The sequence below is a fragment of the Mixophyes fleayi genome, chromosome 6 (genome assembly GCF_038048845.1).
Source record: "Mixophyes fleayi isolate aMixFle1 chromosome 6, aMixFle1.hap1, whole genome shotgun sequence".
NCBI lineage: Eukaryota > Metazoa > Chordata > Amphibia > Anura > Limnodynastidae > Mixophyes > Mixophyes fleayi.
In genome coordinates this window covers 204534867-204561800 of record NC_134407.1, presented here as the reverse complement: position 1 = coordinate 204561800, position 26934 = coordinate 204534867, and the positions used below count along the sequence as shown (strand labels likewise).

At 41.5% G+C, this 26934-nt stretch overlaps 1 protein-coding gene across 1 annotated transcript in view; it reads right to left on the bottom strand.

Annotated features, from left to right (window-relative positions):
* DNAH9 (dynein axonemal heavy chain 9) overlaps window positions 1-26934 on the bottom strand; it is a 215430-nt gene that overhangs the window by 146824 nt on the left and 41672 nt on the right. Inside the window, exons 12-28 of the mRNA XM_075178154.1 lie at window positions 22598-22724; window positions 18776-19031; window positions 17384-17625; window positions 15763-15898; window positions 13549-13745; window positions 13038-13462; window positions 12264-12486; window positions 11827-11993; window positions 10874-11744; window positions 6070-6200; window positions 5837-5963; window positions 5319-5459; window positions 4806-4931; window positions 3823-4062; window positions 2867-3027; window positions 1120-1276; window positions 923-1027 (exon numbers count right to left, since the gene is read on the bottom strand). Of these exons, the coding sequence (XP_075034255.1) occupies window positions 923-1027; window positions 1120-1276; window positions 2867-3027; window positions 3823-4062; window positions 4806-4931; window positions 5319-5459; window positions 5837-5963; window positions 6070-6200; window positions 10874-11744; window positions 11827-11993; window positions 12264-12486; window positions 13038-13462; window positions 13549-13745; window positions 15763-15898; window positions 17384-17625; window positions 18776-19031; window positions 22598-22724 (3832 nt within the window). The remainder of the gene's footprint in view (window positions 1-922; window positions 1028-1119; window positions 1277-2866; window positions 3028-3822; window positions 4063-4805; window positions 4932-5318; window positions 5460-5836; window positions 5964-6069; window positions 6201-10873; window positions 11745-11826; window positions 11994-12263; window positions 12487-13037; window positions 13463-13548; window positions 13746-15762; window positions 15899-17383; window positions 17626-18775; window positions 19032-22597; window positions 22725-26934) is intronic.

Sequence of the window (26934 nt, the reverse complement as noted above, 5' to 3'; positions counted from 1 at the left end):
AAATGCTGAGGGTGTTAATTGGTTAGTAAAGAGGAGTTAAAACAGCCTGGCAGTCAGACTAATATGAAGAAGAGAGTGTAAGAAACAGCGACCTTTATGCTACTTTCTAAAGTCCCCCAGGGACCCCACTGGCGCTGCTTAAAAGGTCTCAAATTTGTAAAGGTTGCCATTTGGAGGCTGAGAATTTCCCACAATGCCTTTAGCCGCCAGCATGATAATAGCAGTGTCTGCAATCTTCAATAAATTGTCAGAAGATTACAGTTCTGGCATCCTTAGCATCAACCTTTTTTTCATTTCTGAACAAAACAGTTGTAAAATCAATATTGAACTGAGGTCCACCTGTTGCTATCACATTTTAAGGTGTGTTTAGGTCTCAGCATCTAATTGTGTTTAACCATCATCTTCTGCTCATCTGGGATGACTTCAGTTCTCATGGGGGGTGGAGTAGAACAACCGGTAGCCAATAGGATTATTGGAATGCTGACAGTAGGAGCGAATATATCAGGAGAGGAGTGTGCTGATCTCGTGGGAGGTAGTGGAAGGTCCCCATGTGCTTTGTAGTAGTGCTGAAAGTGCATGCGACGGGGGCAGTAATAATAAAAAAGAGGCCTCTCACGGTCAGTTAGCAGGCTCCTCAACAACACAGAGTAGTGACATGAGACTTCTCTTACATTGATGCAGGTAGGTTATGGTATCAAATGCACCTCTATTTTAAGCAAGGATTTTACATCCACGTTGTTACTAATCAGATTGTACTTAATCAGATAGGTCATAAGAAAGATTCCACAAAGAAGAGATGGAGACAAGAAGAACTGCCCCAAATATAAGGCAGAGGAGGCAGCTGTCTTGTGCACTACAAGACATCTCCCACAACTGGTCCCACAATGTACCACCGCAGAATGTGAGAGAGACGTTCCCTTACCTGCACAGCGACTACAGACAACACCTCCACAGAGATCCGATTGAATTCATCAAAGCACCCCCAGGCTCCTGTCTGAGACAGCCCTTTGTAGATGCTTCCGCAGGACTGGAAGATAAAAGGAGAGACAGAGATATTGTATCGTGTCAGATCTTACAGGAGTGGTGTCTACCATAGCGTGGTGTGCCCAGTCCACTTGCCTTGTAGTCCATTTGCTCAGAGCAGTTGAAGACATAGACCATGATACCGAGAGCTCGGCCCAAGTCCTTAGTGGTTTCCGTCTTTCCAGTACCGGCTGGACCAGCAGGGGCGCCACTCATTGTAAGATGAAGAGACTGGGTCAGAGTGATATAACATCTAGGGTGTACAAGGTATAGATTACAGGATGGATACACTATACAGTTCCCATTATCTAGGCACACATTCACTGGACTTAGAGGGACATCCGAGTTAAACAGTCTATATGTCTTTAAAAATACATGTTGTGTAGTTGTGTTTTTAAAACATGGCGATTCCCATGCATGAGAACCTTATGTAACAATACAGCCATCAGGGGTGTTATTCAATTGAAGTTTGTCAATAACATTTAATTCCAATTCAGCTGAGGAAGTAGCAATGGGCTATCACACATTAATACGGTCAATTTTGCAAAGAAATAAGGTTCTAAGAGCAAAATTAGTAACTTATCTCTGCTGTACTGAATGCGTATACAATAATGCCAAGTGAAAATAAACCATCCTGAAAGCACATTTTCTTCCACACGTTTACTCCACAACATATATCAAGTGCCGGAGGGGGCGTGGTGATGACATTGTGTCACGGTGGCCCGCCCCATGCTATATGATGGCAAGATCCATGGCATTGCATAGCAGGGGAGGGGCATGATTACATGGATTGCGTCATTAAGCACCGCCTCCGTCTTCCTGAAGGACTCCCCGAAATTAGTAAGCCTCCTTGGGCCAACCCTCCTGGATATTCTGGGAGAGTAGGCACACATGATAAATCTCCTCAACATTCCAGTGGGTGCTCATTACGCACACTGCTGTACTGTTATGCCTCTCACCCTACCGGTACAGTAATAAGTGGAAGACGGTGGAATAATAATTTGCACCCCTTGCTTTGTAACGTGGTTTTGTCCAGGAGACTGAAATAAGAAGTTTCTCAAGTTAAGATCCTTAATGAATCAGGCCCTTGAAGAGCATATTGCATTGGCTTTGTCTATGTTCTTGCCCCATACACTTCATTCAGACAATAAGATGAGTCCAGTCCAGACATCATGGGGAAAATGTATGAACCTCCGATTTCTCCAAGTCACCGGAAACCGGCGACTTTGCAGTGAAAATTTAAAGCGGCGATGGCTTGTAAAGGCAAGTTTGACTTTACAAGCCATGACCGCTTTAAATTTTCAATGCATAGTTGCCGATTGGTTAATAATCATCCTTCAAGTGCCCATTTCAGCTCAGGATTTTGCAGAGACAGTCCTATACGGTCTGCATAAAATATGCAAAATATGGGAAATATTATGGTGTTTTCCACATCCCTTCCTGCAAGTTATTTCATAATTACTTTTTGTCTTTGTGTGGGGTATTTTCCCATACTTAGAGCTCAGAAATGATGTTACAACATAAACAGGGACATTTAATAAAGCTGCACAAAGAGAACATTCAGAGTTTCTTTTTTTGTGTTTATGAATTGCAAATAGTGTTAAAATGTCTTAACCTGCTAAAAACAGACTTTCAAATAGCATTACGAGTCACATTATGGGACACTGAAAATCAAGCTTTGGAACTGTCATAGAAAGAAAGAATGCCACGTTAAAGTAGGTATTAGATGCAAACAGAATATAGGTGCAGAGGGCATTCAGCAAACTTCTCCAGCTACTAAACCTGTTGTTGCTCTAAAAAGAAGAACATTCCCGTCCCACAACGCTGGCACTCTACCCCTTACCTATCTGTTAGAGGAGTGATAACAAGTCGGGGAGTATTGCCAAGATATTCATAAGAGTAAACGAACTGGGCATCACAGATGTTGGCAAAGCAATGCTTCTTGTCATCGTCCCAGCGGTGCCTGAGCTGTGACAGCCATACGAAGGCCTGTGAATTGTCAACCTGTAAAACGAGAGGAGTCAGGCAAGTTAAGCTCCATCTGGAAAATGACACTTAATAAAAGAAAAGATGTTCTATGGCGAGACATCTCTGTCTTAACCCTTTACTATGTATAGCCTAGGACAGGCCCTAATTGCAATGTGTGTATAGAGAAAATGACTGCAAAGCTGAATAATACTCATTTCGTACTCTGCTAAATATTTATAATAATCAGTAACAACACACGCTACGCTCTTGGGAAGAGAACCAAGTATATAAGACGACAGTTTTTTTCTCTACAATTTAGAAACACATTTCTATCTACTATGTAAAACCTAAATGGCACATGGAGATGTAAACCAATAAACACCAAAAACAACTTGTTTACTTTAACAGACAGCAACTTGCACACCAACGCTATTGGTCCCATAGTTCCAGGGAGTTTGGAATTGTTTATTCATGGTCTTTTCTCAGACTAGTCATGCGTCTATTTTTACATTGGTAAACGACCTCAATAAAATATGAAGTCGTACACTAGGGAATCAGCACCAATAACATTAATTTTGAGGTCAATGTTGTCCTTGCATCCCTACAATTACACTTTTGATGAGCTGGGCATTCATTAAATGAATGGAGATTCAGTGAACTATATGGAGGCTTCAAAGTTCCTGCCTCCACCTCTCGTTCCTCATCATATCTTCATCTCATTCTAGATAGCATTTACATTCTCTCGAGAAGTCACCAACAGGTCGTATTTTACATGATCACATGGGCAGAGAATTGAAAAAAGAAGGGACAAAGATCCATTAGTGGACTGACCTTCTGTGTGATCATCTTAGAGACCACATCACGGGCGTGTACGTCAATGGTGCAGATCGTCATAATTTTCTGTCTGTCCCCCTTGGACAATTGGCCAATCAGCATGGTGATGAGTGTATTTAGCTGGCTGACCTGCTTCTTGTAATATTCCTTCATGGCATTCTCGTAGCCTTCCTCCAGCCGAGCAAAAGAGATACCAACCTCTGTGGTCCACCAGATCTGTGTGCAAGTGAGAGCAACCTGCAAGGGGAGAAAGGAAGTCCCACCAGTTGTAATACAATTAAGCAGACACAGCAAAATAGGTGCTTAACCCTTGGTGCAAAAGATGACCTTGACCGATCACCACAACCAGTAAAAACACCCACAAACACTACAGATGTGTCACCAGTCCTTTGTCTCTGCATCCCATATGATGCATGCCCTGAGACTATATAGAACAGAAGAGCCTAGTAGTGGCTACTATCACTGTTACAATTATAGATACACCACAGAAAAGACACATTATCGCATTATTTGAAAAAGAGAAAACATGATTGAAATGGGGCAGAAAGCCCCCGGCCAATAGGAGCTAATTGCATGGCGCTCACATCCAACCCTGGGATGACATTTTGGACCTCGCGCTACATCCCTGCTGCTACTGCCAAACCCCCCTAACCAGCTCACAGTAAATATTGTGTTTCAGCCAAGGGGTTTCCGACCTCTTTAAAAAGACAGAGAGAAGAGGTGACTGTAAAATGGTGGCAGATTACAATTATACATCTGGGGGTAAATGTATCAAGCTGAGAGTTTTCCGGCGGGTTTGAAAAGTGGAGATGTTGCCAATAGCAACCAATCAGATTCTAGCTATCATTATATAGAATGTACTAAATAAATGATAGCTAGAATCTGATTGGTTTTTCAAACCCGCCGGAAAACTCTCAGCTTGATACATTTATCCCCTGATGTCCCATACTTTACACCAGCCGTCCAGTCGGAGCACATACCTGGGCTGGGTAGTCAAACAGCCATTGCTCTCTGGGCTTCTCTTCATATGCTGTGACAGCTTCAGTCATTTCATGTCTAACAGTGTCCCTCATAGAGTCCAGAACGCGGTTGAGCCAAGTTTCAACCTGAAAAGACACATTTTAAATGTCATATATGTGAATTATACTTGAACAATTTCTTTACATTATTACTGCACTTTGAATGTTTCTGTATGATATTGCTATCTAGGGAGAGGTTTGTCACGTAGCGCCACATATAGGCTTTGAGAAGGTACTGCATCTGTCAATGAAACAAAGACTGTTCTTGGCACTGTCCTTTTGGCAGGAGTTCCTATAATACGACTGTATATGCTGTACTTCAGTTTGCAGTACATTTGTTATACTGAATAATGTATCCACAATATTTCTTCAAATTATAAATAAGAAAGATGACCTGTTCTGAATCAGGAATCCCTGCTGCATCCCTAGAATAAAGTCCAACGTGTTTTACCCCAGGCCCTTGTCCAAACTCACCTGCCCGCTGCAGTCACAGGGCTTATTGAACGTGACATATTCATCCTCTTTACTGTACATGCCAAGACTGGTCTTGGACTCTCCATCTTTGAATTTCATCTTTGCCATATTGTCGAATAATTTGGACAGGTGGCGCATAACCTGTAGTGCGGTATATATATTACTGGAACATGTATACAATTATTTTTGCAAATAACCTGGTTACTGTCATCTCAAAAAGCATGAAAGCATGACATAACTTTCACCTATTACTAAGGTAAATACGGAAAAGCAGATGGCACAATGTATCCAGCTAAGACTGTTAAAATATTAATATATCAGAGACAATTTCCAACTGTTCTAGTTAGTAGTAGAATATTGACCTAAATGGGTGGGTAGAATCTCTAAAAATGATTATCAAGGCCCACTACAGATCATCTATCTACGGGCCAACCAATCGTCACGAGCCTGTGCCTCAGTGATGTCACTGGTTCCTACTGAAGAAAAAGTATACGGTTAAATAGATAAATAATACTCACAAGTTGTGGATCGGTCCCATTTGAGAGGATATCCAACAAATCAGCAGATGATATGAAGTAAAACCTGGGAAATGCCAGTCGTTTGGTATCCAGGTATTCAGCCAAGGCCTTTTCACATAATGATAACCTAAGAGACAAGTAAAATATACACACACGTTATTATACATATTGTAACCACTGAAGTTGACCCAGATGAAACTGCTGTATTAATGGCCACCAGCAGTAGATCTTACCGTCCCTGTATATCCTCCAGCTTATCATAGAGTCCTGGCTTGTTGGTAGCTTCTACCACATTTGGAGTCCCGTTAGCATCATTTGCCAACTCTTTAAAGTCCGTATCAATGCCTTCAAATCTCTTTGAGTCCTGGAAGACGTTGAAAATTTTTACTACAGCTGAAGGAGGTGAAGTTAAACAAGAAACATTTCATTGTACTCTACATACATGAATTAAATGGAAAGTTGTTTATGCCAGGCTTTCACTCTACTATTTTGTTACTAATCTCGAGGCCTCCCCCATTTGATCTTCTGCAATACAGTGTTCTGAACCTGTATGTTACAACTTCCTAGTAAATGTACAAGAGGCATTCCGCCTCTCGTGTCTGCACAGTTGCCAACATTTTAAAATCCTCATCCTCAGCTAGTGGAGGGAATGGACTGAGGATGGATTGGGGAGTGTAAGAGAAGGAGGGTTGGGTGTGTGGGATTTTGCATGAGGAAACATCTTGTTGAGTGGTGTTGGGAAAAGGGGGAGGAGATCCAAGTGGACAGAGCAAGTTGAGGTTAGCAAAAAGGCATGGGTGGTTAGAAGACTGGGTGAATGTTAGAGAGATGAAGTATGTTTGTTTAGCAAAAGAAAGGGCAGTGTTGTAAGAGGAAAGGATGACGTTATGGTGGAGGAAGTCGGCGTTAGAGCAAGATTTCCTTCAGTTGCGCTCAGCAGTGCAGAAACACTTTGCAGGTGACGGGCCTGTTTGGAGTGCCATGGTTGACTATATGTGGTGGCTCCATAAGCACTGTCTAGGGCTAAAGTGAGTATTTAGTTGTATAAAGAGGCAGCCTAGTTATAGGAGCAAGCAATTGATTTGGAGGAAATGAGAAGTGGGTCGATTTGACAGTATGTAGGTGTTGCCGAGTGTATGTGGATTTGGGTAATGGACAGTTGCCGACTATGGAAGAATTGGGAGCACTTTGACAGTTTGAAAATTGTTCTTGTAACGTTTAAATGTTTTCGGGGCAATCCACAACTACTTGATCTTAGCCATTATATTTAAAAGGCCAAAGTACTTTTTATACGAGCAGATTGCCTCTTATCTTCACTCACAAAAATATTCACTAGATATTTTTTGTATGTTGTGTTAAAAAAGACTAGGCTTTGTATATTGTATTGTACAGAACAAATAAATTGATTATTGTAAAATGTATTCACCTTCAGACAGGCAAAAAAACAATTGTAAAAACAGAGTAAACGCCTATTGCTGACTAACTATACATTTTACAAGTTAATCCCAAAATATATTTTCTGACAGGTTTGTAGAGTGTTCCACAAGTGTGTCTGAATTTCTGCAGACTTGCTTACTTGTAAAGCAGGAACATATTTTCTGATTGCTTGGATTTTATTACTGTCGGATTATAGCTCTCTGCTACAACACAAATGTCAATTTATAAGGCTTAAGGCTGTTGCTTCATAAAGAGACAAAATGATGGCATTTGTAACTTTTCACCAGAAAGCTCAGCTCATGACATCTCTACAGCAAACAAAATTATACACTGCCTGCAAAACCTCTCAAATAGCAGTCTGTGTCAGTAAAAATCTATATTCTATTTCGGGAAGGCTGTGTGGTCCATTTGTCAGTCAGAATCAGAACGAGACAGCTCAGACTGTGTCCTAAAGTAAGTTTCAACAAATGCAACAAGAAAAGGCAGTAGACCAATTAAATGTAAGCTGTCTTATTCACATTTGGGCTCATTCCTTTACCTTGTTGCATCAGATAAAAAGAATGTACAATAAAAGCACATGGAAAAAAGCACAGAAAGACGCTGGTGAGATATAGCAATGTGCTTATGAAAAGCTGCAGGAGTGACAGGAATCGGAAGTACGTCATTACAACTCCTGTCTCTATGTTAGATTTTTTTCACAGATTACGTATAGTAACAGAACTCTTTTCTATTTGTTTGACATATTTGTCAATGTAGATGTAGTTTTAAAGCATGAATTTAAAATGAATAGCTTTACATGCTTTAAGATCTAACTCCAGGGGATATATTTAGTAAACTGCAGGTTTGAAAAAGTGGAGATGTTGCCAAAAGCAACCAATCAGATTCTAGCTTTCATTTATTTAGTGCATTCTACAAAATGATGGCTATTATTATTATTATTATTATTATTTATAAGGCGCCACAGATTTGCTAGCACTGGATAAATAAGCAAGTAACAAATAGATGAGGTAATACAAGTCAGTAGCTCAGATGAGTGTAAGTAATGCTATGGGGACTCACAAAGAGTGCAGCAAAAGACGTGACAGGACGTACGACGGATAGGAGACAGACGTGGGACAGTAGGTAGAGAGGACCCTGCCCGCGAGGGCTTACATTCTAAAGGGAGGGGTGGTGAGAGACAGTAGGATAAACTGGGAGAAAAATTTAGATGGCAGACAAGGAAGAGGTGGTGATGGATAGAATGGTTAGGAGGTGGTAGGATAGGTGAGCTTGAAAAGGTGAGTTGTGAGTGAGCGTTTGAGGGACTAAAGGTTGGGGGAGAGTTGAGTGAGACGGGGTAGTGAGTATCAAAGATTAGGGGCAGCACGGCAGAAGTCTTGGAGACGAGCATGGGAGGAGGTAATGAGAGGTGAATTGAGGCAGAGCGGCGTGGCGGGGTAGGTATGTACCTCGAGACAAGTTCAGAGATGTAAGGAGGAGAAGTGTTGGTAAGAGCTTTGTAAGTGGGGGTAAGAATTTGAACTGAATTCTGAAACACACAGAGAGCCAATGAAGGGATTTACGCAGAGGAGAAGTGGAAGAGGTGCGGTAGGAGAGGAAGATGAGTCTAGCCGCAGCATTCTGTATGGATTGAAGGACAGAAGTGTGAGAGCGAGGGAGACCAGTGAGAAGGAGGTTGCAATAGTCGAGACGGGAAATGATGAGTGAATGGACCAGGATTTTGGTTGCTTCCTGAGAGAGGAAGGGACGGATTTTCGTAATGTTACGGAGGCAGAAGTGGCAGGATTTAGTGAGGGACTGGATGTGAGGGGTAAAGCTGAGGGCTGAGTCAAGGGTGACTCCAAGGCAGTGAGCTTGGGTGACATGAGAGAGCATTATGTTGTCAACCAAGAGGGAGATATTGGGAGGGATAACAACATTGACAGGAGGAAAGATGATGAGCTCGGATTTGGAAATGTTGAGTTTCAGGAAGTGCTGTGACATCTAGGTAGTTATAGCAGAGAGACAGCTACATACCTGGGTTAGGACAGCAGGAGAGAGGTCAGTGGAGGAAAGACAGATTTGCATGTCATCAGCATAGAGGCCAAATTATTGAATGAGTTCTCCAAGAGAGGTTGTGTAGAATGAGAAGAGCAGAGAGCTAAGAATAGAGCCTTGAGGGACTCCAATAGAAAAGAGAATTCGGGAGGAGAAAAAGCCATAAGCAGACACACTAAAAGAGCGGCCAGAGAACTAGGAGAGCTGTCAGTGTTTTTGGACAGGGAGGAGATGAGGGATGTGAAATAGGTTTGTTTCTCTAGAGAAATGTTCAGAGGAGCGGGAGCACTTTTGGAAGAGATGAGTAAGAGGGGAGTGCCAGGGTTGGGGTTTAGATTGGCAGGAAAGAAATGGGTATGGCAGGGGCTGCAGTATCAAAGGCAACAGAGAGTGTGGTGTTGTAAAGAGAGACAGCAGCGTTGGAACATGATAGGGAAGAAATTGGAGCAAGTAAGGGTTCGAGAGAGGACGCAAAGATGATGGGGTCAATGCTGTTGATGGGACGCGGTGTGCGAGCGACTTTGGGTGGGAGAGGTGGGGCAAGGGGTAAAGAGAGGGTAAAGGAAAGGAGATTGTGGTCAGAGAGGGAAAGACAGAATTGGAGAAGTTGGAGATGTCACAGAGATACGAAAACACTAGGTCCAGGGAGTGACCATCACCGTGGGTGGTGGAAGTTGTCCATTGGGAGAGGCCATGGGAGAAAGTGAGAGTGAGGAATTTAGAAGCAGCAGTAGTAATAGGAGAGTCGGTAGGGATGTTAAAATCCCCAATGATAATAGTGGGAAGATCAGAAGAGAGGAAATGGGAAAGCCAAGCAGCAAAATTATCAAGAAATTGAAAGGATGGGCTAGAGGAACGATAGATGACCGCAACACAAAGGTGGAGAGGGGACAAGAGGTGGATGGAGTGAACTTCAAAGGAGGGGAAGAAGAAGGGGGGGTTCAATAAAGCTGAAGGTATAGCCAGGAGACAGTAGGACACCTACACTACTTCCTTGGTGGCCCCCAGGACGGGAGTGTGGGAGAAGGAGAGCCCCCCATGGGAGAGTGCAGCGGGAAGCAGCATCAGAGGGGGAGATTGAAGTTTCTATAAGAGCCAGGAGACCAGAGCAATGGGAGAGGAAGAGGTCATGACTGGGAGTGAGTTTATTGCATACAGATCTTGCATTCCAGAGTGCACAGGACAGGGGATGGTGAATAACAGGAATGATGGGAAAAGGTTGGCGGAAATGGATATTCAGGGGGGACAGGATGATATGTGGTGGAGGGAGGAGCAACAGGATAGAGGGGATAGGTTGGGTCTTTAGTATGGAGTAGTGATATGAAAACAAACAAATAGATGGTGAGCATACCATATAGCTAATAGACAATTTTGCACACCTGATCCTTTACAGATAGCTGGCGCAGTGGCTGTTTCATATATTTACCATATAGCTAATAGACAATTGGTTATATGGTACAATCTGATTGGTTGCTATAGGCAACATTTCCACTTTTTCTAACCCGCTGTTTAGTAAATATAGCCCCAAGTATTAAAAGGTGCACATCATCTGACTACTCATACCTCAGGAAGCTGTGCTCGAATGTCATCTGAACCAATAAAAATGCTTTCCAGATGAGACCAGGTTCGCTGAACCTCAAACCAGATGAAGATCACAGAGTCGGCAGTGGAGAGTTTCTTTTGCCAGCCTGAAACTTCCTCTAAAAAGTATGCTATGTACTTTGAAGTCATTAGGTTCTGGAGCTGAACTTGATTATCCTCCAAAGTCTCAATAAGCTCTTCATCTGACCTAATCAATGGAACATTTGTACGGGGGTGATTTTCATACTGAAATTTCATCCCGCTCCAAGTGGTGTCGAGCTCCTTCAAAACTTTCTCCATGCCCATTTCTTTAACAGCTTTGTCAACGATGCCACGTACTTCATCCTCAAAATTATGAAGATTAAGTTTTAGCAGGTCAGCAAGAGTGGTGTCTTCATCCATAGTGAAGCGAACACCAGTTGCTTGCATCAGTTGACTCCAATGTCTTTCACGGATAGCTGGATTCTGAAGTTCTGCCACAGCTCTTAAAGACGTCAAAATGTTCTTCACTTGGTTGTCAAGTCCTGTGAATGCATCCCATGCTCTCATCTCCTTGTCTAAATTCCGAATGTCCTTTGCAAACCTCTTACACTCGAGGTCCATGTTCTCTACGTTGATCTCTCTCCACCTGGTGGTTTGCCAGTCATCCATACTGGATGTAACCAATGTGATCATGTCCCAGAGCTCCTTAAGTAGACAGACTTCTTTCCTGCACTGTTTTAATTGCTTGTAATCCGGAACATTGACTTCAAACAAAGCTGCGGACTCATAAATTGAGCCCATTCTGGTCTCCATTTTTTTAATTTCCATATGTTTGATATCAAGCATGGTAAAGGGTGAAGCACTGTCAAACCTGAGGAAAACAAATGAACTGTTATAGTAGATTACAATGAATTTTTTTTAAAAAGGAGACAGCCCTGTGGTACATTCTTTACCTGAAAGGAGCCTCTTTGCGGAACCTCTCTCGGAAATTGTGCTGCTCAACATCAAATGTGGCACAGTTCCTGCGCAGAAGTGTCACTTCATTGGCTTGTAATGGTGCTACCTGCTGCTTAACAGTAAGAGCCACCTTCTTGATGTTGTTCCATTTCTCCGGAAGCTCCTGCAGAAGAAATAAAATAAAGCATTTCTGGCTAATGCAACACAAAAGATACAATAATATACAGAACTAGGTTGTCTATAATCACTCCATTGCATTCAATGATGAAACCTTGGAGCAAGGTGATTAATAAAGGTGATTAACAAAGACCAGGTGATTAGCGGTTGTAGATGGTCTGAAACCAACAGGTGGAAGATATTATTTAATTCTCTCGCAAGTCTTAATAAATCACAGAAAAAATAAGAAGTTATCAACATAAGACATAGGACTGACCTCCAGCTGTTTGTAGACTTCATCAGGCAGTTCCTGCTCGTAGACTTTCAGCAGCTCAATGGTCTGCTTCAAAGGTTCAAACAACTCATCGGTGTTGCTCTGTCGGTCCTTCACAGCCATTAAGTGACCCATGATGTCCACCAGACCTTTATAGTCTCCTTCTTTCAATTGCTTACTCAAACCTTGCTTTCCCACCTTTATAAAGTCTTCGAGATCAAGTAGACTTAGGGTAAAGTGTGAGAGAATCATTTATTCTGACGTTATGACTGACCGAACGGTACATACGTACAATGACTTTATACAGACTACACATAATATTGCACGATAAATACCTTTTTCCTTCCACACACAATTTGTTTTTTTTGCATCTTTTGGACAATTATTCATGACATTATTCAATATAATCATTCAATAATACATAATTCTTGAGGAGTTTTCATGAATCTATAATCTCCCCAAATACTCCAGTAAATCTGGACACCTTGCAAGGATAAATGAATCATCATAGATCATTAATAATTATTTCCTACATAATGCATACAGGACTAGCTTTAATATAGCCCAGAAATAAGTTTTGAACCAAACAGTGTTCTCTTTCCAAGTATGGTGGGAGCATGAGAAAAACACTAAGGGATATATTTACTAAACTACGGGTTTAAAAAAGTGGAGATGTTGCCTATAGCAACCAATCAGATTCTAGCTGTCATTTTGTAGAATGTACTAAATAAATGATAACTAGAACCTAAATATCAAATAAAGTTAGAGATCTCTCACCTGTTTGTTACATGATCAATAAGATGTTGCTTAAACATCAGGCTCCATCTCTTGATCACATTGAGCAGGGCGGATTTGAAAGGGTGGGCGTCTACCTTCATCCAGCATTCAAACACATTGACCGTCTCCAGGCGGTTGACTTCATCGTAGATTTTCTCATAAGAGTCTATCTGCTCTCTGAACTGTTGCAAAGTGGGTGGTGTTTCCGGGACCCCGTCCTCGGCATGAGCTTCTATCTCTTCTGCAGTCAGCACGTGACCATAGAGCAGGAACTGGCGCATAAACTCCTTCCGGTCATCCACGTACAGGTAGGAGTACTGGTCAAAGGAGTTTCGGTATTCAGAGCATGTGGTCATCATGTTCTGGACACTTTCCATGAGGAAGTTACGCATGTCTGCTAAATCCACCATGTCTTCCATATCAGCCTAGGGAACATTTGGCTCAATCCAGTAACAAATATTACAGCAATATATTGATTAAACAGATATATTACCTAGAACAGAAACAATACCTGATAGTTGGGGAACGTGTTGTTTTGGGAGAGCCTGGGCACTAGAGATGAAATTCTGTAGATATCGTTGATAAGTCCTTCTATCATATCATATAGGCCATCACTGGAACCAAGATCCAACGAGGGTCGAAATACCATGTCTGGAATCACAAGGTCCAACTGCACTTCAAACAGTGGTGCGAGTCCAGTCTTGGTATCTGAAAGGGAATGCACAAGTTCTTGGTCATCACAGGTGGAATCAGGTTCTCTCAAAGTATAGGTGACACACAGTTGATCTCTTTTAAGTCTATTCTGATTGTAATGCCAACTATTCCGGTGAAGTCGGGTTTAATGTAGACCTTACAGTATAACTGCAGCACAGTACATTACAATTGCATATTAGAGTTAAACTATAGTTTTCAGAGTCCATGTGTTTAGCAGACATACCAACTGTGTCTACAGAACCCTGGTGCTAGGGTCCTTGGCGCCCTAGGTACACTTTCACAATCCGCGCCCCTCCCCCAGACACTTTCACAATCCGCGCCCCCCCAGGCACACTTTCACAATCCGCGCCCCCCCCCCCCCAGGCACACTTTCAAAATCTACGCCCCCCCCTCCCCACGTCTTTCCTTACATTTACTTGCCTCCATAAAGCTGCTCCTCCCTGCTCCGTCTCCTCCCCTCCACTCACTGACACTGTCGGGCCGTGATGATGATGTCACGCCCGACAGTCAGTGAGTGGAGGGGAGGAGACAGAGCAGAGAGGCGGCGGTGGTGATCCATAGCCCCTTCCCCCTCCTCGTGGATTAATCGGAAGCTGTGCGGCGGCCGTGGAAGGTATTTGTCAGCGGGCGCCGCACAGTTTTAAAGTAATTTTTATTCTGTGATGCCCTCCAGAGCCCGGCGCCCTAGGCAACTGCCTAACCTTGCCTAATGGGAGCGCCGGGCCTGCCTGTGAAAGATATTACATTTTAGACAAATATTGTTCAACCCTTGCGTCTTTCTCACACCATTCATAAGTTACAAATTCTTCCAACATTGTCACAGTGGCTTTAATGAGTTTATTTATGCAGCCTGTGGGATAACATGAGGTGACACAATGGGCTAAAGACAACTCCAAACCCCCACACAGCAGCAGCGCAATTATAGTATTGTGTTATGACAAGCCTCAGCTACGCACGTGTGATGTGTGGGGGTGAAAGGGTTAATCAAGGCAAAACCACCTGGTCCGTCTAAAAATGACTAAAAACCCCCAACATATATCTCACACCTACTTCAAGAGCTGACACTTACTCCTGACTTATCTCAAACTGCAGTCTCAACCTAAGTGAATCAGAGAGACCGTACACCAAACAAATCCATGCAGATAAATGTAGCATTATAAACAGCCGCGCCTATCTAATTGTGAGCAGAGCGCTCCGGTGACTTCATCGCTGCTCTGCGCCTGCTCACAGCCTATCAATGACCCGTAGAAGCAACAATGTGTGCCATATCTAGGACCCTAGATAGGTGTCCTGGCGCTAAACAGGTGTCAAACACAGAAGTCCAAACTGCAATCAAGGACTTACTAATAGGGCTTAGTTCAAAAATGATAAAAGAATAGGTAACACACTAGGGTGCCAGGATATCAACCTAAATTGTATTTCAATTTATTGCTTTAAAGAGGCACCTGTGAGGTATTAATTCCTTTATTTAATATCAACAATAGTTACATTTCTGACATTAGCCACAATATATAAGAAAATATAAAGATCACATTTTGGGAGACCAAAATGTATTTCTGCCTGACATAAATGTGAGGCCACCTTAAAAACAATTATTTCATGCCCTGTACTAGTGAGACCAAGGGCTAGATTTACTAAACTGCGGGTTTGAGTGGAGATGTTGCCTATAGCAACCAATCAGATTCTAGATGTCATTTATTTAGTGCATTCTACAAAATGACAGCTAGAATCTGATTGGTTGCTATAGGCAACCTCTCCACTTTTTCAAACCTGCAGTTTAGTAAATATATCCCCAACTGTTCTTTCAATATTTGTTGATTGCCCAATGGCTAAATTCTTTTTGCCATTATCTGCCCTAGTAACAAAGGCACATGATAGGATAGAATCCACAGCTATCCAATTACATATAGACGTGTACAGACTCCCACCCCGGCTTTCAGACTTTATTTTCCTGGTTAAGCAACCCCTTTCATTCAAGGTGACAAGATCAATCCCAATTAGTTCTGCATACCCATGTTATCTAGGATGAATTTTAAGGAGCACTCGATAGCACTGAAGAATCCGTCAAGAACCATTTCATCTATGTAATCCACGTACGCTTTCCAGGTGTCAGAAGTTGGATCTGCAGAGAAGAGATCCAAGTTTTCCTAAAGAAAATACAAATAAGTTGCACCTGATTACACATCTGAGCCGACGGATGCGTCCTTTCACCTCTATATCCCCCACGGTTATAAATATAGTTTTTATTTTCAGTGAAAATCTAAAAAAGAAAAATGAATGGCTGGAGGATCAAACCACTACATCTCCTTTACTAAAAATCTGTGTTTCATTATTTTTTACAGCCTTCAACAAAAATGGCACACATACGTTTGAACAGGTTCATTTAATTGAATTTTGTATTTCATATCCTACACAATCCCCAGGTCACATAGTAATGCTGTGTACTGCCATTGTGAGGCAGGCAATGTAATACCTGCAGTTTTCGGTTAATGATTTTTCTTAGTAGTAATGGGGAATAATCAGACAGCAGCTTGATTAAATGGGGCCACATGAGGTTCCCCTAAGCAGAAGCACATTTTGTGTCCCGTTTCCCTATATCCTTCTGATTAAATGAGGAAATTCAAAGTTAATGTAGCTGTGATTTGCTGAAGAATGTACATAAGTTTGCTCGTTTGTATAGCCAATAAGGTGCAGCCATCTCTAAGGCAACATAAGTCTATCTCTGACAGCTTTAGAGATTGGTAGTTGCAAGTGAAATGAGGTCAGGAGTCTTTGTGTCACTGTCGGTGTGGGTCTGTATTAGTGTGTTTCCAGGGTCCGAATGTGTTGGCACGGGTCTGCCTTAGGGCTCGCACACATCAGCCTATCCATCATCTTTCCAGGGTTTACCCTGAACGTCTGTGTGTGCAGTCGTTGAACGCAGTGGCGGAACTACCATTGGTATGGCCCATGGAGATAATGGGGCCCGCTGCATGGCAGATGCAGAGGGTCGAGTGGCCCGGTTCCCTCCTCCCCGTCTCCCTGCTCTGAGGCCCACAGCTCGCTAGTTCCGTCCCTGGTTGAACGTTACCGAGCAGTAAACACAACTGAGATGGGACATTGTAAATGAAAAGTTTGTGTCAGTGTCAATCTCTCTGTGTACTGTGAATTTGACTTATGGTTTTAAATCATAATCAAAGCACATCTGACAAACGGACAAAAGAGAGATATACAAGACAGACAGGACAAAGTTTAGAGTTACCATCTGTGTGTCACTTTACTAAGTCACTCTGTTTTGATATTTACGAAACTTGTGTATTGTAAGTGATAACACTAATACACATATTAGAGACCATTTCAGGGATCTTCGAGCAGTATAAAAGCTCTCAGCCTGTGAGTTTGCACCTTTGAATGGTCACATAACTAATTGTTGACTTTTCTTCAGGCTAAAAATAAACCAAGAAACAGAAATTGTTTCCCTTCCTGAAACCATTTATGAGTTTCTGTGTCACAAATCAGAGAGAATGGAAAGTAGGGATTCTTCAATAGGAGAAAAACTGTGTCTTCATGGACTAAACTCTCCCCCAAAACCATGTCCTACCACCAATGCTGCCTCTGCTGCCTTCCCTTAGCCCTGGCCCTGCTGACTGTACCTTCATGAGTTGGTGAATCTTGGTTCCGGATTCCCGGATGAGGTTATACCGTTTCTCCAAGCGTTCGCTCCGATCATCTAGGTTCAGAAGAGTCTCTCTCTTTGCATCTTTCCGCTCAAAAATAGGCAGCACCCAAGTCTTCATAATGGTCTGGATCTCCTCCACGTTGTCTCGGGCTTTCTGTACCCTTCTCTCCAGATCATGGATGCTGTCTCTAATTTGCTGGATGTAATCCCAAACCCCTTGAGAGAACATACAAGTCGCATTATATCCACAGTAAGATACATTCTGGAGACACACTATAAACAATTGTACTAGTGAACTCTTCATTAATTCTCTTGTTGTCTATTTACTAATAAATGTTGGTCTTCATGTTAAATGTTCTCCAACCCATCATAAATGTTACTTCCCTGGATCTGTTGATCTGGCAGATCCCCAATAGTTCCAGCTGCATGATAGGAGAGTCTCTCCTGCTTGGATGGGCTTTGTTCAGGTTGTCTAAGAGCCTCTCACTTTTGTACTGCTTATTCATGAATGAGAAGCTCATGTAGGAATGTAGGAGCTTCTCTAACACTGCCAAACAAGTACCACTCAGCAGTAGGCAAGGTCTCTTGGGTGGGCCAATAGAAGCATCCAGGGACCTGCCAGATCGATAGTATAACATAGGACTTTATATAGAAGACAACAGGGATTGACCTGTACTGCTTCCCAACTCGTTGCCTGGAAGCTGCCATGATGTAGGTAGGTACTTCTAAATAGAGGCTATAATAAATAGAGGCTGCTGTAAATGTGACGCCTAAAAACCAAACATATAGTGACGTGTCCTATAATCAAGTAGAGTTTTAAAGGCTGTAGAAATGACTTTAGTGCAAAAATAGACCAAAAATAAAGTGAAAAATGATTGAGGATATAAGTTACAGCACAGTCTAAAAGAGATAATAAAAAATCTTCAGAACATTTAGTCTTAGTTAAAATCTCTGGTATAGTCCTCAACTTCTACACAAATAATGTTAAGATGACTAAAATACAAAAAGTTATTTTTTAAGAAAATAAAGTGGTTTCTTTTAGAACATTATTTCCGGATAAGGTGAATATTTAGTGCAACACTTTTAACAACACACAGTTTTCTCTAACACACTCATCTCTAAGTACCATACACATTTTGCTCTTTTATTTGTACTACTACAAAAATAAAAACAATCCCCTTGAGCAGGAAGTCTATGACAACTCTGCAATGGGGAACACAGAGCTCTGCCTATTAATGATTGTGTGATCTGGAACCTAGGGGATCCTAGTCACAGTACAGAGGTTGTCAATGAACACATTGTATGGCTGCCATTTCTGCGGACATCTTTCAGCTATGTAATGTAGAACATTAATATTTGACTGTACCGATTGCTTTCCAGTTTAAACTCTCTTCTGCAGATTTTAACCGGACATCAATCTCTTTCAGCTGTGTGTCTATTAGGGGGAACTCGACCTCCAGGATGGTGTTAATAACCTTGTTGTACCACTTGGTGGCAAGTTCCAAGTTGGCCGTGTACTGTCTGTAGGACTCCTTGGACGAGAAGATGTCCTCGGCTTCCTTTGGGATGGTTTCCATCCGAAGTGTTTGGAGATATTTTACTTCACGGAGCACAGACACCAGCTGTAAGACAGACACATTAATATTTATCCATCCAACAATCTCTGAGGACCACTGGATGAAGGATTTAAGTGCACAATTAGGTCTACACTGCATAAGATATAACCTCAATGATTACATATTCTGGTAAGAATATATAAATATGTGGAAATGTTTATTTGTAATATAATAAGATTTTTACTCACCGTAAAATCCATTTCTCTGACTCCATTGGGGGACACTGCGAGACATTGGGGTATAGTAGTGGGCGGGCTCAGGAGTCTTGTCACTTTAACTGCTAAGTCTTTAGACTCCTCCCCTGCTATGCCCCTCCTCTCCCGAGAGATCCTCAGTTTTGAATAACCAAGAGTGAACGTAAAGGAGCTAATATAACCTGGACAGGTCTTAAATTATAAAGAACCATAACCAAAGTTTTCACACACAGAAGTATATACAGAGCAAGGGAGGGTGCGCAGTGTCTCCCAATGGAGTCAGAGAAATGGATTTTACGGTGAGTAAAAATCTTATTTTCTCTTTCCTGCCATTGGGGGACGCTGCGAGACATTGGAGATATACCAAAGCTTCCTCAAGGGTGGGAATGCTCTGGACCAGCTGCACGCATAATCCTGCGACCAAAGCTTGCATCAGCCGATGCAAAGACTTGAAATCTATAAAATTTAGTAAATGTGTGGACAGAAGACCAAGTCGCCGCTCAACACAACTGTTCCGCCGACGCCCCGTGTCTAGCCGCCCAGGAGGCACCCACTGCCCTAGTAGAATGTGCCCTTAAGTTCTGCGGAATGGCTAGAGAAGCTGAAATGTAAGCCTCACGAATCGTGGACGTGATCCACCGGGTAATTGACTGCTTTGAAGCAGGCCAGCCTCTTTTATTGGCTTCATATAAAATAAAAGATCTCTGGTCTTTCTGACCAGAGATGTACGGTCTTCATAACTCTGTAGAGCTCGTACCACATCCAAGTACTGCATAGACCCTTCTGAAGAGTCTTTCTTTGGTTGGAACGCAGGCACAACAATTTCCTGATTTAGGTGGAACCTGGAAACCACCTTAGGAACAAAAGATGGCATGGTACGAAGGACCGCCCTATCAGCATGAAAGATAAGAAAGGGAGGGTCACAGCGAAGCGCTCCGAGCTCAGACACTCTACGAGCTGAAGCTATAGCCAGCAAAAATACCGTCTTCCACGTAAGATACCGTAAGCCAATAGACTCTAAAGGTTCAAATGGAGGCCTAGAAAGAGCACGAAGAACCAGATTGAGGTCCCAGGGCTCGACAGGATGGCAAAAAGGAGGTTGTATACGTAATACCCCCTGTAAAAATGTCTTGATGTCTGAATAATCAGCAATCTTTTTCTGAAAGTAGACAGAAAGGGCGGATATCTGACCCTTGAGGGAACCCAGACGTTAACCCTTCTGAACACCTTCCTGAAGACAATCCAGAACGTGGGAAATCTTAAATATTGAAGAACTGAAAATGCTCCTCTCCTACTGCTAACCGAAGGCGACTCTGGTGGCCCTCCCAAATCGGTACATGCAGGTAGGCATCCTTGATGTCTAACAATGCCAAAAACTCCCCTTTCTCTATCCCTGTTATCACAGAGCGTAGGGAAATAGAAGAAGGTGAAGAGGGAGAGAGTTCCCGCTATTCTAATAGCTCCATTTTGGCCACGTAGAGCGTGGTTCTCAGATCTATACCCCAGTGACCTAACTCCAAGTCACTTAAAAAAACTGAGGATCTCTCGGGAGAGGAGGGGCATAGCAGGGGAGGAGTCTAAAGACTTCGCAGTTAAAGTGACAAGACTCCTGAGCCCGCCCACTAGTATACCCCAATGTCTCGCAGTGTCCCCCAATGGCAGGAAAGAGAAATGTGTAATATTGTTTTATTCTTTTTCTATTTTATTTGTCAACTATACCTTTCATTTCACAGATATTTAGCGTGTCATCTTAAATTTGAACCTTGTATGGCCCAATGCGGGTTTACAATCCAAGTGAAACCAGAGAGAGAACAAAAAAATGGAACCATAATAATACACCGTGCAAATCTTTCAACATAATAATGACAAGGGAAAGTGTGTCAAACATAACATACATAAAATACACAACATAGAGTCAAACATCATACATAAAATGCACAACATAGAGTCAATATAAAGTCAGTGATAACAATAATACACAATTACAATAATAATATAAATATATAGCTGAACAAAGTGCATCTTGATCTGTCACTCCCTTAGAAGAGGACGGGGGCAGCCATCCCTAAACCGTGGTTAATCAGGTACAGAGCTGTGTAGAATATTAAAGTTGAAGTGCCAATATGGTGAATTATATATATATATATACACACCAATTCCAATACATGCACATACTGAAATAAACTTGATATAGGGTTATTTGGATTGATGGTTATCTAGTCTCCGATGTATAGTGCTTAATTAGACTATAGTGGTATGATACATTATACCTAACATAGCTACAAAACAGACAGTAAAACATGGAGTAGTCTTCTAAACAAAATGATTTAATTAGATTAAAAAACACGTGCATTAAAAATGATAGGATAGATTAACTGTAATGGTGATAATATTAGTCATTGTAATCCAGGGGTTGGTCTCTTGACTTCCACTAATAGTCCTAACCAATTAGGTTTAAAAGAGAGAATCATCAGGGACCAAAACACGAATCAGATAAAAAGAGCAGAAACAGAACTTGTACCCTACGCATTTCGGCATACATACTTAATTATTTATATCTCAGTGCCATGACAGCAATTGGGTGTATGATAAAATAATAGAATAAAGAGAGGGGGATAGTGTTTTTATTTGTGTAGTTGCAATGAAAGAACAATTGGCATTAGATATTTTTGTGAGCGGCGTATACAATGTGAAAGGTGGACACCTGGGCCACTAGTGTCCAGGTTCAAAGCATCGCCAATGGATAGTATGTCAGATTATGAACTCAGACTGATTATTTGCACATTATTTGCGCTTTATGTGACATCAAGGTACATGTGACCTAGAACATAACAAATATGCCAACGGAAAAACTATCCACCTCTGTTTATCATCCTCCCAAAAACTATTATGGCACGGATATAAAAATAACTAATCCAGTAACAGCACATAACCCAGATGAAGTTTATTTGCTGAAACGCGTAGGGTAGAAGTGCTGTTCCTGCTCTTTCATCTGATTGATGTTTTTGTTCTCTCCTCCAATTCTAAATAGTTTGCTCTTTTAGTGGCAGTCAACAGCAATACCCCACAAGGAGTGGACGAATGCTATGACCAGAGGTGATAAGATGTTTTATGAACATGTGTAATGTGCACGTTTCAAATCTACTTTTGAGACTAAAATCCTTTCATTTAGAATAATACACCACTACACTTTCTGTACATTGAGGAGGCTTGAGATAGAAATATGTGGACTTAATATGAAAATGGATGAGTTTGTATCTAACCAGCAATGTGAGCTGAAAATAATGCATCCTGGATCTGGTGCAGACAGACAGGGACCTAATGTGCGTTATAATATATCCGGCTGTGCACTCAGTACTACTATTAGCATCAATATACCTGTGGATCAAAATTGACGTCAATCAAATTGGAGTTTTCTGCGCGTATAATGAGAGGTCGCATGAGATTATACTGAGACTTTTCCGATACTGTCCGGCACCACTCCGCGTATAGTTGCTCTACGTACCTGCAAAAAAATGGGGGCATCATTCAATAATACATATAATTTAACTGGGCAAAATCTATTTAAAGTGAAGAACAAATAAGGTTGATTGTATTTATTGTTTTGTTCCTCTGCAGTATTTGTAATAGCATTTGCACATAGTTGTAGCCTGAAGTTGTCACTGATTTATATGTGGCGAATAGAAAGCTTTTGACTATTAGCTAGACCTCTGTAAAAACAGCAACAGGAACAGCTATAAGAAATATGGGTATCCCCCTGATGAAGTACAGACAACAAATACAATGAAACGCGTTGGTGTATTACGTGTACCAAATTTCTATCCTACAAATTAGATGTTTAGTGGACTACATTAAGGGCCAATATTGGGAGTGAATATCAGAAACCATCGACTATCCAAGTTTTAGGTGGACCTTGGCATTTCAGGCATGGAACTCACATGAGCATTTTTTTATTTTTTCAATGTGTGTTACTTTGGCTTTTATGTAGAGTTAGACACAATTTATGCCACAAGAGTAGGTGCAAATTTAGTTCATGAAAAGTAGTACGTAGAGTCACAGGACTGGCGGAAGTATTGCAGGAAAACTTGCAGCATGAAGGCGTAAGCGACTTATCTGTGGTTTCTTCCTCCTCTAAATAGCACATAAGGTTTGTAGAATGCCCTATGCTAGCCTGCCCCTTCCCTCCCCAGTTGATTGAACAACAGGTATACAAACAACGGCAGTCACTTGAAAACAAGGGAGTGTGCTTTCGAAAAAACTTGCTACTTTTAACTTTTTGGGATTATTGTATTAAGTATACAGCCTTGTGGTATTCCAACCAATTATTAATCTGCTAATGTATGTTGCAGAAATTATAGAAGTTTTGATCTATTTAGTGGTAATAGTTCTGTAAGGCATTCAAAACCATGCTACAACCCATTGAATAGTCACTGAAAAAATTAGATCATTGGTAACGACTCAAAAAAACTTTTGCATTCTTAAGCTCTTTATAAAATATTTCTGTTCTGACTGCAATGCCAGGGAATGCATTCGGCATTAGTACAATTCATTCACAACCACGTTTTTGCTGTTAAAGCCACTTTTACTTAGAGCAAGACTTGAGCGATTTCTAACTCCAAAGCGTTGGATTTACTGTCCGGCCTTTTGGACGGTGGAAATTTTAAAAAAATACGGCAATGTGTAGCAGTATGAAAAGTACCAGAACGCATGGTGTTTAGGTAAAACTGACAGAAAAAGAAACACAGTGGCGTAGTGGTTAGCATGTCTGCCTCACAGCACTGGGGTCATGAGTTCAATTCCCGACCATGGCCATATCTGTGTGGAGTTTGTATGTTCTCCCTGTGTTTGCGTGGGTTTCCTCCGGGTGCTCCGGTTTCCTCCCACACTCCAAAAACATACTGGTAGGTTAATTGGCTGCAATAAAAAAAAAAAAAAAAAAAATTGACCCTAGTCTCTCTCTCTGTCTGTCTGTCTGTGTGTGAGTGCGTGTCTATAGTAGGGAATTTAGACTGTAAGCTCCAATGGGGCAGGGACTGATGTGAATGAGTTCTCTGTACAGCGCTGCGGAATTAGTGGCGCTATATAAATAAATGATGATGATGATGATGATGTGTAGCAGTATGAAAAGTACCAGAACGCATGGTGTTTAGGTAAAACTGACAGAAAAAGAAAGATGATTGTGAGAGGCGAGATAGCTCAGACCACAGAGGCAAAATACACTTATTAATTATGAGGACATTCAATATTTATTGATTAAGGCAGGGTTTCCCCAAACCCAGTCCTCAAGGCTCCCCAACAGTGCAGGTTTTCCGGATCACATGTGACATAATTAGGACCACCTGTGGATCTGTTACAATGTATCAGTCAGTAATGAATACACCTGTGCTCCAGCAAGGAGATATGGAAAACCTGCACTGTTAGGGAGCCCTGACGACTGGGTTTGGGAAACCCTGGATTAAGGGGGTGAAAATAATTAAAAATGATCCTATAAGGGTAAAAATATTTTATGAATATATTAGGTGGGCCAAATTAATGTATGATTATGTTAAGCAGGCAATATTACTATAACATTATATTAAAGGGTCAATAAAATTTTATAATTAGATTATGGGAGCAATACTAATTGATTGCTATGGGGGCAATAATAATTTATTTATGACAGGGCAATACTTATTATTTCATGACGTGACACCCTTTAGTACTACAAGTGCCAGCCTACACATGGGCACAAGCGCATATTTAAAACTGGGGGCATCCAGCACAAGCAGGAGATGAAGATTTTTAAGAAAACTGTGTTATGAACCTAGTTTAATGCAGGTTAAATTTTATTTGCACCATAATTAACAAATGTCAAAGTTTGAAACCTGCACTTGCATATAGAGAGTCACATTGTAGGGCAATCAATCTTTTTAATCCAAGTCTGATTTCACTCGCTCCCAATGGAACTGTCAGCACAAACTATTTATTCTCCTATGCAAATAAGTACCAGCCAATAACTGGCGTATTTGTGGCTGGCTGCGTTCCTCCAGTATTAGTGTTACATCAAGCGTGAACAAAGCGGATCCGGCTTGCATTCACACGTGGAATTGTTGTGCAAATTTGGGAACATTTAATATAAAAATATAAAGGGATAGAAGATTTGGACAAGGTTCATTTCTGTTTTGTGTGGGAAAAGTCAGGACAATTTAACTTCGTAAACGATAAATAGAGCAGGAGAGATGATTTGCTTTTAAATCAAAAATTTTAGCTTTTATGTTTACTCCTATAGCTGTATGAGAGAGACAAGAGAGCATCAGGACACTGGGCTAACTTAGTGCAACGTCGTATTTTACTGGCAAATATTCTCGGAAAAGAAAAGTTAAGACTTAACCCTTTTGGATACCAGGTAGGCAAACTTGAAGTAAAGTAACGTGCAGTATTTTGGGTGTGTTTGGAGACGTATGAATTTTATGATGTCCTCTCCACTAGGATCTCTCAAATAATGGATCTCCATTACTGTCATCATCATCATCTCTTTATTTATATAGCGCCACTAATTCCGCAGCGCTGTACAGAGAACTCACTCACATCAGTCCCTACCCCATTGGAGCTTAGAATTTAAATCTCCTAACATACACACACACAGACCGAGAGAGACTAAGGACAATTTAATAGCAGTTAATTAACCTATCAGTAAATTTTTGAAGTGTGGGAGGAAACCGGAGCACCCGGAGGAAACCCACGCAAAAACGGGGAGAACATACGAACACCACACAGATAAGACCATGGTTGGGAATCCAACTCATGACCCCAGCACTGTGAGGCAGAAGTGCTAACCACTAAGCCACTGTGTTGCCCACAATTTAGTTGAGGAAATGAAAGACGTCTGATTGGCAACACCACCTCCACTGCAGAACAATTTTCAGAAACATCCCACTTAACAAGATATTGTATCAAAGATCCAGAACTGTTCAGCTTCTGTTCCCAAGATGGTATTAACTGAGGAAACTCTTAAAGGTCAACTAAACCCCCTATAGTGAATATTTTATATGTGAAGGGTGAAGGTAAATCTCATTGTCTGGTATCACTTGGCTTTTTATTCCATTTTCCAACACTGATAATGACACCACATCTCCTAAACAGTGTTGAAAGCGGTATCGGTCTAAGACAAAAAGCTGAAATGATGCAGCATGTTCTGACAGTTATACTTGCTGTGTCAGTACGCTCCCTGTTCCTGTGCATGAATCTAATGATCTGCAGTCTGTACACTTCTACTACCTACGAGATGGTAGGCTAATCATACAAGTGAAAGGCTTTGGAACTATCCCAGAAAGACATAAAACAGAAGCGCTACCATAAAAAATAATTTTTACTTTTTGCTTTAATATCAGCTGTGAGGAGTTTGTATGTTCTCCTCGTGTTTGCGTGGGTTTCCTCCGAGTGCTCCGGTTTCCTCCCACACTACAAAAACATACTGGTAGGTTAATTGACTACTAACAAATTGACCCTAGTCTGTCTGTCTGTCTGTCTGTCTGTGTGTGTGTATGTTAGGGAATTTAGACTGTAAGCCCCAATGGGACAGGGACTGATGTGAGTGAGTTCTCTGTACAGCGCTGCAGAATTAGAAGCGCTATATAAATAAATGGTAATAATAATAATAATAATAATAATAATATCAGCTATATCTAAATAACAGAACAGACATCTTTCTGTTCCCAGCACAGATTATTTATATA